Source organism: Balaenoptera ricei, chromosome 9, assembly GCF_028023285.1.
Source record: "Balaenoptera ricei isolate mBalRic1 chromosome 9, mBalRic1.hap2, whole genome shotgun sequence".
In the NCBI taxonomy this organism is placed as follows: domain Eukaryota; kingdom Metazoa; phylum Chordata; class Mammalia; order Artiodactyla; family Balaenopteridae; genus Balaenoptera; species Balaenoptera ricei.
Window position 1 is genome coordinate 100,968,027 of NC_082647.1, and position 17,315 is coordinate 100,985,341.

General features: G+C 43.1%; 2 protein-coding genes across 3 annotated transcripts in view; one reads left to right on the forward strand and one right to left on the reverse strand.

Annotated features, from left to right (window-relative positions):
• The window catches only part of POU6F2 (POU class 6 homeobox 2), a 468,326-nt gene that overhangs the window by 348,822 nt on the left and 102,189 nt on the right, over window positions 1–17,315 (forward strand). The gene's annotated exons all lie outside the window — the stretch shown is intronic.
• On the reverse strand, window positions 9,054–9,692 carry LOC132372198 (ADP-ribosylation factor-like protein 6-interacting protein 1). Its single transcript, XM_059934373.1, has one exon. It carries the CDS (start codon window positions 9,690–9,692, stop codon window positions 9,054–9,056), a length of 639 nt encoding a protein of 212 aa, XP_059790356.1.

Genomic DNA, 17,315 nt, shown 5'->3' on the forward strand with positions numbered 1-17,315 from the left:
AAGCCTGTCTTTAAACTCTTCACGGAGAATCAAGGTCCACTCACCCACAACTTCATTCTCAGGAGGGATGAGAAGTTCTAAACAGGGATTATAAGTGCAGACGTCCTCAGGGGCCAGGCCGTCCATATAAATAAGTAAAGCAGACTTGAGTATAAAACCCAAAATGAAAATTTGAAAACAGTGTGTGGGACAAACAAAATGCGTCTGTGAGTTGAATTTAACCATGAGGTTCCAGGATGGATATCAATGCATACTCCTTATTTTTTGCACAACCCACCTGCCACAGGCTGCATCAGAATCTAAAACCAGGAATATAGAGTGTGTCGGGTAGAAGCAGATCAGGAACATAAGTGGAAGCAACTTCTTTTTTTTTTAACATCTTTATTGGAGTACAATTGCTTTACAATGGTGCGTTAGTTTCCGCTTTATAACAAAGTGAATCAGTTATACATATACATATATCCCCATATCTCTTCCCTCTTGCGTCTCCCTCCCTCCCACCCTCCCTATCCCACCCCTCTAGGTGGTCACAAAGCTCTGAGCTGATCTCCCTGTGGAAGCAACTTCTTGAGGGGAAAGATACAGTCTAATCATTCCTGGGTAGAAAAAACAATACACAGCTTTAATTTCAATATATGATATTGATCTGGATAAAGACCCCATAAGCCTAAGAATGGTGAAATGCCTCCTTCCTATGACCTCTGAGATGGCTTTTCTTGAGACTGTTCCTTGGGAGTTTTTAACTTGTACTAAGGAAGTTCCAGACATTGTGTGGAAGGCCTGCTATTTTCCTTCACGAGTGATCCGGAAATGAGCTGGACACAGTTGGAACCTAGTCATGGTGCCATGGGAAGAGGGAGCTTGTTCTAATTCTGACCCTGCTTCCAACTAACTCACAAATGGAACAAGTTCTTTGGACTTCATTTTCCTCATCTGTTAAATGTGTGCTGAATATGATTTTTAAGATCCTTTTCAGGTCCTTGAGTCTATGATCTAAATGTTGGTAGGCCTCTAGAATTTTATTGGGTACTGAAAACCCAGTGGTCCTGAAGATTCTCTGAGTATTCTTCAAGGTCAGGTTAATTTCTTCCCACTCAGCTGGGTGGCAGAGTAGAAAGAAAGTAAGGACAAACATAAGATAATGATAGCAGAAGCAGATTTTATCTTAGCCAGAGAGTCCAAATTAAAGTCAAGTTTTCATCTTCAGAGAGTCACTGCTGTAAACTCTGGTCCCTGATTGCTTTTTCACACCTATACATTAGAAAAGCTTAAGAAACCAAATGCTGCATTTAACCTTGGCCTTCTGCATACCGTCTTGCATGGCAGGAAGCAGGATCATCTTTTCCTTTTCTTGTTGTATTGCACATCTTAATTAAAAAAAAAAAAACAGAGGGAGAGAGAGATAAGTGGAAGCAGTTAGGGGGGAGAAAGCTATCTGTGCTTATATGAGGAATGAGGAGCATGGTCACCCCCTCAGGGGTGAAGTTGCTCGAGAGAGAGTGTAAAATTGTTCTCAACCACCTGCATTTGCTAATGTAAAGGTCTCGTTACCACTCAGGCATCCAGGAGTAAAACTGCATTCAAATTCCACCTCTGCAGTGCAGTAAGCTCAGCCTCCTGATCTTCTCGTGTGGGATGTTTCCCCCTCCCCCCAGCAGACTTTCAGTACTACTTTCCAGAGTGATGGAGAGGGTGGTATATTATCCCTTTTTAAAACGAAGAGCCCAAGCCCTCAAGAAGGAGTTAGACCTACATGATTTCCATCCTTTTAAAGCAATGGTCTCCAAGCGTGTCTCCTTCCTATAGAAAAGGCCCAGTGCCTGGGGCCAGCCCCCTCTCTCCCCAGCAGTTAGTCTAAATTTAACACAATATTAGTCAAAGCTTGGTGGGTCTAAGTTTTTTTTCATCTATATATAGAGGAGGTAAAATTAAATACTTTCTGGAACTCTTTCCCTTTTATTAGGAGTTTTATGTCACAGACCTCTAAAACTCACTTGAGTGACCTATGCAGGTACAGGGGAGAAAAAACTCTTTTTTTCCTCTATTCATCCTAGGTTCTCAAGCTAAGGGCCTGTAAAGTAGACTAACAAATGACAGATTAAGAAGAGAAAAACAAACAAAAGTTTATGACACATGCATTGTGCATACACACGGGAGCACTTAGTGATGCGTAACTCAAAAGGGTGGTTAAAACTCGGGCTTATATAGCATCTTAACAAAAGAACAATACATTTTTAGGGAAGTGCCAAGACCGAGGAAAAGGACTATGAGCTTCTAAGTGTGGCAAACTGTGGGAAGGCAAATATATGGGGAAACTAATGGTAGATAAGCAAGATTTGTTATACAGATTCTTCTGGTGCCATCTCTGGGCTAATAAGGGTCTAGACTTGTCTCCAGTAATTAACTCCTGTCCTTCCTGGTAGAGAGGGAAGGGGGGCCATGTTTACAAATTTATGTCCTGCTTTTAGGCAAAACAGGAGGTTGGCAGAGAGCTTTTCTTGTACCTACTGATTCTCAGTTCCCTTCAGTGCAAAATAATCCTCATGTCCAAGTGGCATATTTTGGGATGCCATATTCTGGTACCTTTTGCAGGCATATTTGTATAACCCCTCTGTGGTCATTATAAATTCTAGTAGAACTCAGTCTACACAGGGCTGAATCAAGTGTAAAATTCTCCTCACCTGGACCAAGACTAAGATAAGACAAGTGAGGCATTCATTCTCAGATGCAGAATTCAAAGCGCACCCAAAACTGCAGTCATCAAGACAGATCATATTTTAATGCAGTTTTTAAAAAATCAGAATGAATGCCAAAATCCATGATGAGCTAAATATCGCATTTTAAAATACAGGATCAGTAACAGTATTGAACCATATTGGAGTCTGAGGCAAAAGGAAAGATCAGTAACACTGACTTTGTTGGTCATGAATTTTTTGCATTCATTTTGATTTTTTTAAAATATCACATTAGATGTTATTCATCTTGATCAATGTGTGGGGGGCACGCCCTTAAATTTTCTTTTAATTGCATATTTATTTATTTATTTATTTACTTACTTATTTTTGGCTGCATTGGGTCTTTGTTGCTGCTCGTGGGCTTTCTCTAGTTGCGGCGAGCGGGGGCTACTCTTTGTTGCAGTGCGCAGGCTTCTCATTGCGGTGGCTTCTCTTGTTGCGGAGCACGGGCTCTAGGCGTACAGGCTTCAATAGTTGTGGCACACAGGCTCTGTAGTTGTGGTGCACAGGCTTAGTTGCTCCGCGGCATTTGGGATCTTCCCGGACCAGGGTTCGAACCCGTGTCCCCTGCATTGGCAGGCGGATTCTTAACCACTGTGCCACCAGGGAAACCCAACGCCCTTAAATTTTGTGCCTGAGATGAGTTCCTCACTTGTCTCAGCTTGGCTACCAGCTGTGTAAATGATTTACTTAGCAAATACTCTCCAAGGTCAATGGCATTCTGTCCACTGGAAATTTCAGCCAGGTGTTGAATGCCACTTTCTAGTTCAAATTGAAAATCGTACCAAATTTTGCACAGTAGAAAAACAAGTGCATGCTGGATAATGGATTGAGACACGGAGGTACCGTAGAAACCCATCCTCCTGTGTATTGTACAGGTCTAATAAACCAATCACTTTTTATTGAATTGAAATGTTACGACAATCAAAAAACTTCTTTGGCTGATATTTTTCACTGAACTAATTTATGGTTTATGAGATTAAGTAAATTTGGTGAAAATGACAGAAGTATTACTATGTAGACAACATTCTCCCAGAGCAACCCAGGCCATGAGGACCTTTTAAAAACTGGAATTGTTCACAGGGAGTGAGTAAGTCTTCCTCTTAGCCAAAGGAAATGTCATTATTATGGATGAGAAAATCCATCCAAGCCCAGAGAGTTCTCATGAAGATTAAATATAACATACTAATGAAAATGCTTTGTAGGCTATACATTTGTTAAGCAAATGTTAATTATACTACAGATATGAAAGAGTATGAATTTATTTCTGTTTATGTGACTATCCAGTAAATGGAGGGCTTCATTCATGATTCCCTCATTCAGCAAGAGGTCGGGTGAGAAACGGGAGTCCCTTTATCCAACCGTATTCAGCCCTGAATAAAATAAACAAAACATATTTAGCTACATTCTCGGCAAGGGACAATTTTTCCTTTTATGAAAGAAAGAAAATCTCCTTTAAAAAAAAACCCCTCAGTTCAACATTACTGACATTTCAAAGAATTTATTACAAGCATTTGAGATCCAGGAGGAACAACAAAGTTTATATTGCTTCGAGAGTGGCAGGGGGAAAAATTAGTTTACCAAGTATATACTTATATACTGTGGTACTTCTTTGTCATTGTCTAGGTGTACCATTCCTGGCTACTGCTCCATAGATTAGTCAAATCATGTAGAAAGGGGTTTAGCAAAGAAGGTGGTATGTTCACACCACTGACTTTGGAAGCTCACATCAAGTAGCAATAGATGGAAAGGATGCCAGACTCAAAAGGGGCTGTGGAAAGATTCCTGCAGCATTTGAACATGGCAAGTTACACCTTCTCAAGTAAACAGTACCACTCTGATCACGACAGTGGGGCAGATCCCTGGCTTGTCTGCAGCAAGTTCAGCGGTGAGCCTGGAGCCACACACCCAGCTTGGGTCCCATCACTGTCTGTTGGATGTAGCTGATAAGCTTATCCTAAAGTCTAGTTCAGAATGCTTCTGAAACAGTTTTGCCTGCATGTGCATAGATACAGGTTTTAGTGTCAATGTGAGCTGCCCAAAATGTGCTGGCTGGCATTTCGCTCTGAATAAGCAAGACATAGCCAGTATTTATGTTAACTTAATACAATATTCTTGTGCTTTCATGATCAAGTGTTATTTCTTGTAGTTTAGCCTCAATTCATTCCCTATAGGCTTGAGGTAAATTTTCCACAGGCTTTTTTTTTTGTAGTTTATTTTATTATTTTTTTTACACATACATGTATCTATTCTTTTTCAAATTCTTTTCCCATTTAGGCTTTTACAGAATATTGAGCAGAGTTCCCTGTGCTATACAGTAGGTCCTTGTTGGTTATCTCTTTTAAATATAGCAGTGTGTGCATGTCAGTCCCAAACTCTCAGTCTATCCCTCCTCCCCACCATTTCCCCTGGTAACCGTAAGTTCATTCTCTAAGTCTGTGAGTCTGTTTCTGTTTTGTAAATAAGTTCATTTGTATCATGTTTTTAGATTCCGCATATAAGTGAAATCATATGATATTTGTCTTTCTCTGTCTGACTTACTTCACTTACTTCAATCACTTCATGATAATCTCCAGGTCCATCCATGTAGCTGCACATGGCATTATTTCATTCTTTTTAATGGCTGAGTAATATTCCATTGTATATATGTACCACATCTTCCTTACCCATTCATCTGTCAATGGATATTTATGTTGCTTCAATGTCTTGGCTATTGTAAACAGTGCTGCTCTGAATGTTGGGGTGCGTGTATCCTTTCGATCCATGTTTTTCTCCGGATATATACCCAGGAGTGGGATGGCTGGATCATACAGTAGCTCTATTTTTAGTTTTTTAAGGAACTTCCATACTGTTTTCCATAGTAGCTATACCAGTTTACATTCCCACCAACAGTGTAGGAGAGTTCTCTTTTCTCCACACCCTCTCCAGCTTTTATTGTTTATAGATTTTTTGATGATGACCATTCTGACTGGTGTGAGGTGACATCTCATTGTAGTTTTTAAAAGTCCACAGGCTTTTAAATTGACTCCCAAGGTATGGGCTTACAAGTGAATATTCTCCAGATTGTAAAGAAAGCACTTTTGCCATTATCTGCATTTATTAAGCACCTATGGGGTGCACTCTGGCCTTAAGGAAGGTTTGCAGAACAGCATAATACCATAGGGCAAGCATGATCTTTTTTTTTTCTTTTTTAGTATTTATTTATTTATTTTTGGCTGCCTCAGGTCTTAGTTGCAGTGTGCAGGCTCTTTGTTGTGGCACAGGCTTCTCTCTAGTTGTGGTGTGAGGACTCAGTAGTTGTGGCATGCGGCCTCTGTAGCTGTGGCTCATGTGCTCAGTAGTTGCGGTGCATGGGCTCAGCTGCCCCACAGCATGTGGGATCCTAGTTCCCCGACCAGGGATCGAACATGTGTCCCCCACATTGCAGGGCGGACTCTTAACCACTGTACCGCCAGGGAAGTACCAAGCATGGTCTTTAGAAGCAAGACAGACCTGGGCTCAGATGCTGGTTCTGTGGGCAGTTAGGTGAGGTCAACCCATCCTTCTGAGCCTCAGTTTCCTCATTGGTTGGAGGGTCGATGTGAGGATTAAATGAGATGGTTTGTATGAGAGTATCTAATTCAGTTCCTAATAGCTGGCCCACAAAAAACATCAATATCCTGCCTGCCTCTTTGCCTTCCTTGACTATAGATATTATAATCCAAGGAGGACTGTGAGACAGAGACCCACTTGAAGTTGAACAAAAAGCAAATAGTCATGGGATTTATAATGCACATGTACACCACAAAATTATGCACGGTACGCTACGTGAAACCCCTTACAAGCTAGAATGCGGCTAATAATGACACGTGAGTTTTGTCGTGTCAGAGAGGTTTGGAGGATTTCCGAGGAGGGGGACTTAGCAGAGGGAGGGTAGAGCTCATGCCATACAGGTCAGGGCTGCACAAAGGCCTAGGAGACGTGTGGAGATTAAAGGATTCTCACTTCAACCCACAGAACCTCACTTTCTTCATCAATATAAATAAGAACCAAAATCTCCTATTTCCTTCTAAATTCCCAAAGTTGTGCTTTTTAGTGTGTGAGTAAACAGGAAGAATCTTGGTGTTGCTGGTTCTGCCCCTCACTAGCTGTGTGACCTTGGGCAAGTCACCTAATCTCTGGGACTCGGTGTGTCACTTATTACATGGAAAGTTTATAGTAGATAATCTTTAAGTCCGTTCCAGCTTTACAGTCTATTTATGAAATAACACAAATAAGGTGGTTTGAATCATGCGGGAAGAAAGAACTATGTAGGTAAAACACCGTTACCCACGACACATATGCAGGACTCAAGAGATACTCCTGATGCTATTTGACTAATATTTGCAGTGTGTTTTGAAATTTACAAAGTGCATTTTTATATACATTATTTCATGCATTTGGCCTCATGGGTTCACAGTTCTAATAATCATTAGCATTTTTCAACGGTATCTTATACTCTCTAAGGACTTCAGCCTCTCATTTTCTCCTCCTAACAGCCCAGAAGAGGCAAAAATCATCTTCATTCAGATTCAAGGAAATAAGAGTGTTAGAAAGTTGAAACAGCTTCCTCAGCGTCGTTGTTAGACCTCAGAGCACCTCCGTTTATATTTTACCCTCTCTGCAATGTTCATTTGGGTTGTTGGTGAAATTTTTCTTTTCCTTATTTGGCTTCCAGCATTTTCTAAGGCAACATTTCTCAAAATGTCTTCCACAAAATGCTAGTGCAAAGAGATTTTATTGAAAATGGATTCCATAGTTGGTAAATAGGTAGATGGTTGGATGGATGGATGGATGGATGGATAGTGATAGATAGATAGATGATAGATAGATGATAGATAGATAGATAGATAGATAGCTAGCTAGCTAGCTGTTGCACACTGTATGCTGCTCCTGGGTATATCTTTTTTTTGGGGGGGGGGATTCCAGCTTTTTCATTTTTCCCCTTTTACACAAAACAAAGTAGAAGAAATAATACAGGATTAAAACTGCAAAAGTAGTTAATTGGTAGAACACACATACACACAAAAATCCAGATAGGAAGACAAGCTTATTTACGATGAGGCAACACATGTAAATTACGGTAGTTTGTATACAAAACCTTAAAAAAGAAAAGTCGAACATATGCTACATGAGTGCCACTGTTTACAGCAATATTGAAGGGAAGAAAACAACACTTATTTAGGATCAGATATACCACAAGGTCCAGGTTTTACAGCATCAGAGCAATAAATTCACAAAAGTATATTACAGCTAGTTAATCAGTTTAAGAACTGTTCCCAAATATGTCACATTTCCAGCCCTCAGAGGTTCATTCCTACAGATTTCAACTACTCCATCTATTGGGACCAAAAGCAGCCAGTGTTACCATAAAATGAGAATCTCAAGGCTTACCTTTAAAGGCTTAGTCTGGTCTTGAAAAAACTAGTATGATTTTCTACTGAAATGAATCTTGACTAAACACAGGATGAGTTTTGTTCTTTATTGGCTGGTCTTGGAGTGAAGGTCATAGACATGACTCTTAACCTATTCTGTACTTTAGTTTCAGTTAGCTGAAAATCTGAAATTAAAAGTATGCTAAAAATCCTAAATACCATCTTGTGTAAGCCTGCTACTAAAAAGCCTTTAAGGATATACTAACTTCAAGTTTAAGTGCAAGGGAACAAGAGTTCTAAGCCTGTCCGATTCCCCATTTGGGAGGAAGGATCAATGTTTCCAACAAGTTGCTAAATTCTGCACAAGGGAGGAGCCAACACATACTAGGCCATGAAATCAGTTTCATTTTATTCCACGAGGATTCTTCTCCCACAGTATCGAAACAGAATGAGGAATGAATCTTAACTGGTCTCTTCATCAGAAGTGGTAAACTTGGTTTCTGTATTCACGAAGCCAGACAGTTGTTTAAGCAGAGTGTGGAAGCAGACAGTGGAACCAGCTTCCTGTAGTCACAGACCACGATCTTGTATCCAGCTAAAGCGAAGATCAACTTGCACAGTTCTCCCAAGCCACTGTTAGCTGTACTAAAGGATGAAGTTCACCACTATATTATTTTAAAAGGAAGAGTTCAGTTAACCGTGGGTGAGAAAAACCAAGGCAAGTGGTAATGATGAATGAGTTGTCCATGTTAAGGCCAGCTGATGACAACACACCCATGAAGACACTGGGCATAAAGCCTTACTTGGCAAGTCGGAATTTCTACTAACTAAGGGCAGAATGAGGGACAGCAAAGAGCTACATCTGTAACGTTTTAGTATCCAGACGGCATAACAGACACTGTCCCCAAGGACAACGTATACGCCATTAATCACACTGAATAAAGCAGATGCATGATTCATTTTTCTTTTCTTTTTGTTTGAGAAGCTTGTTTCTCTCTCTTTTGGCCATTCCCGTGTGCTTCGAAATGATTCCGTGTTGGTTTAGTCCAGGAAGCAAGAGTAAAAAAGTCACTATCAGGCAGGAGAGACAGATGTTGTGGACTTGCTGTCCCACCCAAGCAACCTCAGCAAGAGAAATGATCATGGTCATGAAGTACGTTTTAGGCTTTTCTTCCTTTAGCGTAAAGAGGCGTTTCCACCAGCCCACAGCTCTGCGTCGAGTTTTTACTAGGTTGCTGCAAATTCCATGGAATCTCTGCTGTTGCTCAGTGGTCCATTTATTGGAGCCAAAAATTCTAGGCGCTAGAATGGGAACAAGGTAGTCAGCCAAGCACAGAAACACAACAAAACAGGAAACACCTGACAGAACGGATGGATCTAGATAGGAGATAGTCAGAAACACCAAAGAAACCACACCCATGATGGCAGGTGGAAACCAGGCCCTTTCCCATCGGAGGACTTTATCTGCCATTAGCATCACTTCTCCCCATCCTTGAAGCTGCTCTTCCAGACTTGCAGTCTCTGCAGCCAGCAGGTTGGTGCTGCGATTATCTCCTTCTGCCATCGTTCCCAAGGTGCCCCCTCAGCGAGCCCAAGACGCCCCCAAAACTGGCCTTCCTCAGAGCCACTCACGACAACCCTAGCCTCCTGGGTATATCTTGATGAATATTAGAATACTAAAAGCTAAAAGACATCCTGTAGTAAAGATGTCTAGTTAACATTATTTAACCAAGAAATTCCCAAACTTATGTAACTACTGAACCTTTTTTTTTCCATATAACACTGATTAATATCCCACGGGAAATTCCTTCAGCAAGCTCTGCTCTAAGGCTTCCTTCTCTATTGTACAATCCGCACAACTAAAATAACCTTGCATTTCCTTACCTAGAACATCATGGAAAAATCCACAAATCTAATCCAATGGATTGGACAGTGGAGAAGAGGAAGTATAGAAGGATAGGGGAAAGAAGAGAAGGAAAGACTCAAAACCAAAGTAAGAGCAGGGAAAGCCGAAACCAAGGATGGTCCTTACAGTTGGCAGCAAGCAAAATCATTGAGTCAAAAAAACGAAAGAGGGTCTGGCTTGGGTGCCCCTCATGGCGGCTGAGGTCTTGGAGACCTTCTCCTTCAGATGGTCCTTCCTCCCCTCTCCTCTTCTTCACTGCCCATCACTTCTCCTGTTCACACACCACTGCACCTGGAATCACGCCTCCCCATGCCAGGACCTGGAGAAGTGAGAGCAGGGTACTACTGGACCATATAGCCCCTGGCAAACCCATGGAATCAATAGGCCAGGGGGAAGGCACACCCTCCCCTCCCCTCATCTCCACCCTTCCTGCTTGTGACTGAGGAACTTCCAGGAGTCAGGAGAGCCCCCAATACCCTGACAATCTCGATCTCCACCCCTGTGTTTTAAGAGGGGTTGGGTTCCAAACAACAGGTCAAGTCAGTCTAAAATCTGTAGCCAGGACTAAGTCCTCTAGGGTACCAGGCTGTCAAAACCCCTTGTCTGTGGGGCATTCTCATAGTTATAAAGCTCTTATCCTGGCTCTTTTTCTGTTTCCTATTTAAAAGAAAAAAAAAAAAAAAAAAGACCCTCCAAGGCACTGGTGTTTTCCTTCTCTTTCATCCCCCACTGTTGAGAAGTAAATTGGGCATTCTGGCTTCAGACGCCAGTGCTGGGGCCCTAAGAGTGCAGAGATAAGATAGAGAAAGGCGCCATATTGAGAAGACCAGTTCCAGAGTCTCTTTTTTCATGCATAAGAGGAGCCCATGTGGCCAAAGTTCAGATGCCCCTGAGAGTGGCCATCCGCGGGGAAGGGCAGTCCCGTGCTGTCAGCCACACAGTGGGGATGCCTGCAAGGCCACAGATGAACGCAGTGGTGCATTTGTATGCTGACAGCTCTCTTCTGGGAACTAGTGTCTGAAGGCCCAGTTGGGCTCCAATCAATGCAACCTTTCCAACCCGATACATTTTGTCTGAACTGTCATTTGACAGGGATCCGCCTGGTGCCACCACTTAGTTTTCTACACCAGAAAATATTTAACTGACATAAAAAGGAAGTAAAGTTAGGGATCTCCTTCTTTTTCTCAGCTGGACTCCATACCCTCCCAGAGGCTGGCTGCTCTTTGTTGAACTCTTTGTCCTTTGCACTGGGAGGTTATGAATGTGGCATTTAAAGAGAGCAAAGCAATGCTGAAGGCTTCAGAGAGGATAAGATTTCAGAGAAATCCTCTCACTTCCCCCAAGGAAAGGTCTCCTGAGCCTGGCTGGCTTGGAAATGTCTATATTTTAAATCAGAGGGAAAATAATCTTGTGCTCTTGTCTAAGGTTCTAAAAAGTAACATTCTTTGGAGTAGTTATCACCTGCAGTATTCTGCACCCCATGGAAGGAATTTGAACAATTTAGGGCAAAAACCAAATGGTCCTTGGAACCAACCTGGACAAGGCAGAAAGTTATTAAAGGCGGAAAGCCAAGATGGGGTATTTTCCAAGCTCCCTGCATGTAACAATCACAGTGGATTCATTTTAAGCATCTTCAAGGTACAACCTGCACACCATTTTCATTGCTAGTAACTCTCCTTAAGTGATGAAGTGGGGGTCTTCATACCAGAAAGACCCCGTATAACCAAATATTTTCTAGGCCCCAGGGGCCCATCATCTCACTGCCTTGCTTGACTCCCTCCCTCTTTCGGACTCACCCAAGCCACGCCATCTACAAATAGCTGGGGCCGTGCCCACACCACCCACTGTATTTTGTTCCATCCTTTACTTTCTTTCCCAAAAGACAATTTCCAAACTCAATGCCAGTGGCTCTCTGCATTGGATGCACATTGGGATTACCTGAGGAGTTTTTTAAGAATACCGATGCCTGGGTCCCACCCAGAGATTCTGATTGAACCTGAGCGGGGCAAAGCGTGGGTAAGAGCGTTTTTTTTTTTTAAGTTCCCCAGGAGATTCCAGTCTGGGGCCAGGGTTCAGGACAACTGCCTGTGGTCTTATATCAATAAATAGGCTCCCAATTGTTCATTTCTAAAAGAGCAAATTCCTACCTCTTGTTTATACAAAATGCTTTTTACCAGATCTGTTGGCTGCATGAGTTGGCCCTAACTTTGCTTCTGTGATACAATAAAACTAGGTCTTCATTTCTCAAAAGAATGAACCCGTGTTACTTCTGCCCTGCCCCTCCCCAGATTCACAGCCCATCATGGAATGAAAACAACCATATCTGTATGTGTATATATATATATATATAGTTATCCACTACACTAGAGCCTCTTCCCAATTCTGAAGTTGGGTTATTAGCCAGTATTTGCAGAAGAATCTCAAACCTGGTGATTCACATCTGATACTCAAATTGTAACAGGGGAAATGCAGAATCCTTTCAGAATGTTTAACATTCTCTCCTAACAAGAACAACTGCTGCTGATTGAGAGCTTGTTAGATGTTCCAACTGCTGTTAAAATGTTGACTCATCTAATCTATACTAGGACTTTTCAAGCTTTCATTACATATGAATCCCCCTGGGACCTTGACAAATGTAGACTCTGATTCGGTAGCTCTGGGCCAAAGAGCCCACCCCAGAGTCTGCATTTCCAACCAGCTCCCAGGTGATGCTGATGCCATATCTTGGTCCCTCGCCCACATCTTGAGTAGCAAAGCTCTACTCCGTGAACTTTTGAGGCCCCACTAGCGCCATTTCACAGATGAGGAAGTTAGGGGGAAGGACCTATGAGAGGCGAGATTCAAACCGAGGTCTACCTGACCTAAAACCTTGTCCACTGTGCGAATCTGCCTCTTTGTAGTCTTTTTCTCACTGTGGCATGTCCATCTTTCAAAAGAGATCTCACTTAAATCACATAATGATTTCTCTCCTTGCAGATGAAGATGGAGGTAGATGCCCTGGTGGCAGAAAGACTCTTACTTTCTTGTCTTGGTCTTTCTTCCTGATCTCAGTCTTGATCTTACACGGCTCAAGAACCAGTAACTCTGAGGTTGGGGGTGAGAACTCAGCCACATCTTCTCTTTATTTAGTAAATACACTAGATTTGTTGAAAGCATTTCCACCAAATTGAAACTCAAGTACGAAGAGATGCAAGTTGTCTGTGGCCACTAACTACCTTAGAGCTGATATAGCCGACAGGATCTCTGTGAGAAGTCAGAAGGTCTTACTCCAGTTTTTAGACCCTAGGTCGCCTTGCTACATAACCAGATACAAAGATCACAGCTACCTACTTTCCTGCCACCGTCTTTCACGCAGCCATGAAAGTGCCCTTGAGACTGTCTGCCTCAGAAGAGGGGGAGGGAGTCTCCTCTTCCGTCATCATTTCAATACACTTTTTCAAGCGCAAAAGCCAAGCTACATGCAAAACAGGTGGCAAAAATCATTCAGACACAGAGTCAGAATGTAGTTGCTGTTGAAAAATCCTATAGTGCAGCTCGTAAAACTTCTCGACGCTCTTAATCAGGGGTGTGGGAATGTGTACAAAATGACGTTCAAATTCAGCATCTTCACTCCAGCCACGTTTGTTTTCCGAGATGGCCATTCCTGTTAGAATGGAGAATTTGCTTTATGATAATTGGGAGCTGTGCCCTCATGGTGAGGCAGTGTTTTCTTCGTAAATGCGAGATAAGTCTTCAAAAACATCCACCCTTCTGAAGTTCTTGCCTGTCGTTTTGTATTTCCAGTAACTGAGGCACATCCTTGACACCAGCCCAATGTCTGCCTGATCGAACAGGCAGGTCCTGCTCATTAACATCTTCATCTTCAAGGAACAGAGACCTACCTGAACTTGTACAAATATCAGCCACTAGCCTTAGGACGCATATATGAATGCATGGGTTGACCTAAAAGAAAACAAATGGGGAAAATACACCCTTAAACCCTGCCAATGTGCATCCAACACATGGCTGGCTGTGGGCTTGCATTAGACTCTGTGTGTGTATGTAGACTTTAAATCTTGTTTTTGTTTTGTTTTTCTTTTTTGGCCGCACTGCGTGGCATGCCAGATCTGAGTTCCCCAACCAGGGATTGAACGCACGCCCCCTGCGGTGGAAGTGAGGAGTCTTAACCACTAGACCGCCAGTGAAGTCCCTGTAGACTTTAAATCTTCAGAGTTATATGTATGCGTGTTCCATATTTGTGTGTAGACATCTCTGTGTTTCTTTGGTACATACATATGCACATATATATTTAAAATCTTTTTCAGAAACACCAACTCAGGGATTCAGCCAAGGGTCCACCTACAGGGTTATCCATGTAGTCTGGGCAAATCAGTGGCGTGTGAGCACAGAGGGAGAAATGACATTGTCTGGGGCTTTCGTTTCTTTCCTTTTCTGCCTGGGACGTTTTGAGAGAATGACTAAGCAGTGCTGGAGATTATGAATTTGCTTAAGTGTGAATGGATGATGGCTGGACGCCGCACGGCCCTCCCCAAAGGTGATTGACTGGGACGGCAGGTCTTCACACTTGATGCCTGGATTTGACTCGGAAAGTCTGCCAAGTCTTTTACTCGGAAATTTATCTTAATTAGATCTGAAAGACCTGCCACAGCAGAATAGTCACACCGATTAAAATGAAAAACAGGAGAAATTACTGATCAAATTAATCATAATGTCGGGTTACAGCTGTAGGTCTGATGTAATTTGCCACTCCAGTGAGTTACATCGGCCCCAGCCCAGGAAAGGGAGCTGGCTTTATGCTGATCCGTAACACCCGCCCGCTCCAGGCTGCCCGGCAGGAGGCTGATTCCATTCATTTTCCTGGCTTGCTCTGACCTCCCTGCTGCAGCTAGAAACAAATCAGGCACCAAACAAATGGGGGGGGGGGGGTAAACGAGAACTAGTCTTTTAGCCCAGCGATCCCACTATTTCAAAATGATGAGCTTCTAAAACTGAGCCCGCAGGCTTGGGGCTTTGTGCTTGCTGGGATTTTGGCTTTTGGTTTTTCCACTTAACCTCCTTTTAGTTTTACTTGTGGTGACCTGACATGGATTAGATGCAGAACGGGAATCAAAAGGTCAGAGGACGAAACCTTTGGCTCTAAGCCAGGAGAAAAAACCTTTAGAAAAATCTCCTTGCCAACCTGCCTCTACAACTCGGGCGTGGATTGAAATAATCTAAAGTGTCACAACAGAGGAGGAAGAAACCCAGCCTGCCTATAAGAGCTCATTGTTCCCAGGAGGGTATGGTCCTGATATTCTAATTTTAAAATAAACACCACTTTACCCCATGCCCTGTGTTCTGGGTGGGGATGGAATATACAACTTTTTTTTAAGAAAGCGTATCAGAGAGTCCAGATTCTTTCCAATGTCTAGCCCTGACACTGAGCTGTGACTCATGCAGTGCTTACAAAACCCATCTCCCTATCAGCAATACAAAGAAGGGGCCCTAAAGCACACCCCAGTCTAGACATTCCATGGAAATGATCGAAGGTTAGATTTTAGGAGCAATGTGGGACCTCTCTCCAACCAGTTCTGCTTGATCAAGGAACTAGATCAGCCTACCTGGGGGAAATCATCTTAAAACAGAGGTGACTGGGAAGGAACAGGGGTAGGAGGCCTTCTCCCCAGTCAATAGTTAGCAGTAAGACCTTCCTCTTTGACCCTATGATGGGTTGTCCAAATCCCATTTATTCATCCCTGGGCTAGGTGCTTATACCCTTTTATCTCTAGTCTGAAAAGGCCCCCAATCCTTTCTCCATTCCACCAGGAATGAATCTGGTACATTTTGTAAATGAGGGAGATAAGCAGTCATAGAAGACAAGGTGGCCTTGGCACTCAAGAGGCTGCACCTTCTGGACCTTTCTGTGGTTCCTAATGAAGATTCAGGTGGGCCCACATGCCCAGATTGGGGAAGGATACAATAACCATGTTTTGAATGATTGTTATATTGGTTTAGTAGTTTGTAACCAGAATTTTGTAAAGAAAAAAAAAGAGGGCTTCTGTTTAAATTATATACATATAGGCGTACATAGAGTTACATACAGACATAGGTAAATAGATATAGAGAGAAGAGAGAGATTTATTCGCATATATATTTTTGTATGTATGTATGTATGTGTTGACTTGGGTTGTTAAAAGTATTTCTTACTATGGGGCAAGGTCAGAAGAATTTGAAAAACACTTCTTTGAAAGACCTAGCTCTGCAGGGGGACAGAGGTGGGAATTCTTAGATGTATAATAGCTCGGGAAGCAGATTTATCAACATCCCAACATACTGGGATGAGCTCCTGAATGCTAAACATCCTCCCCAACGGTCTAAAAAGACCAAAACACTAATGCCAACCCCGGCTGCACCACACACACACACACACATGGCAGGGGAATTCAAGATTCAGCATTATACCACTACCCAGGCGGCTGAAAACGCACATCAAATGAAGAGTTTAACAAATCGATTAAACTGAGGAACAAAATAATGTATTAAAAGCTGACTAAGTTATCCCATCCAAAATGGAGAGAGAATTCTAAAGAGAAAGGGAAAGAGGGAGGGAGAAAATGGTTGGAAGGAAGCACGGGGCCCCGCACTGATGAACTGACTGATTGCAGTTCCTGGAGGATTTACCCTGGGAAAAAGCCTTGTCCCCGGGAGCGGCAGGCCAGGAGCCGGGTCCCCGGGGCCCTGGTCAGAGGAATCGTGGGCTGTAGAGCTCCACGTCCGAGGGGCCTGGAACTTTCCTCCATTCTCCCAGCTGGTCTGGCCCCCCCTTTTCCCTGATCTGGTCTTCATGATTCTGGTTTCTCCCTGATCCAGTCCACTTTGCAAAGCACCAGCAAGCGCACCTTCCTAACAGAACCCTCTGCTCTCCGCACCCTCGTGCTCAAGGCCCTCTTTTGGTCTTCTCAGCCTGGGTGCTCTGTCTACTCTTCAGCCATCTCCCTCCTCCCTCCACTGCCCTCAGCCTCTTCCAGCGCCTGGTGCGCCCGTGCAGCCACCTGCCTGGCTCTGCGGGAGCTGGGCCCATTGCCAGGAGCGCCCGCTCTTCTCACCGGGTCCCTCCTGGTTCCCATCACCTCCCACCCCTTCCCCGAAGCGCCCATGCTTGCCCAGCGCTCGATACTTGCTCTGTTCTCTGAACTCACATGATGGGCACTTAGCCTGTGCAATTTCAGTCGTTTGGGTTTTTTGGGGGTTTTTTTCTTTTTTTTTTAATGGACAAATTTGTTATCTTGCTTGAATTATAAG

Excerpts from the sequence above, each read along its gene's own strand:
- LOC132372198 (XM_059934373.1), bottom strand. The coding sequence starts at position 9,692 with ATGGCAGAAGGAGATAATCGCAGCACCAACCTGCTGGCTGCAGAGACT.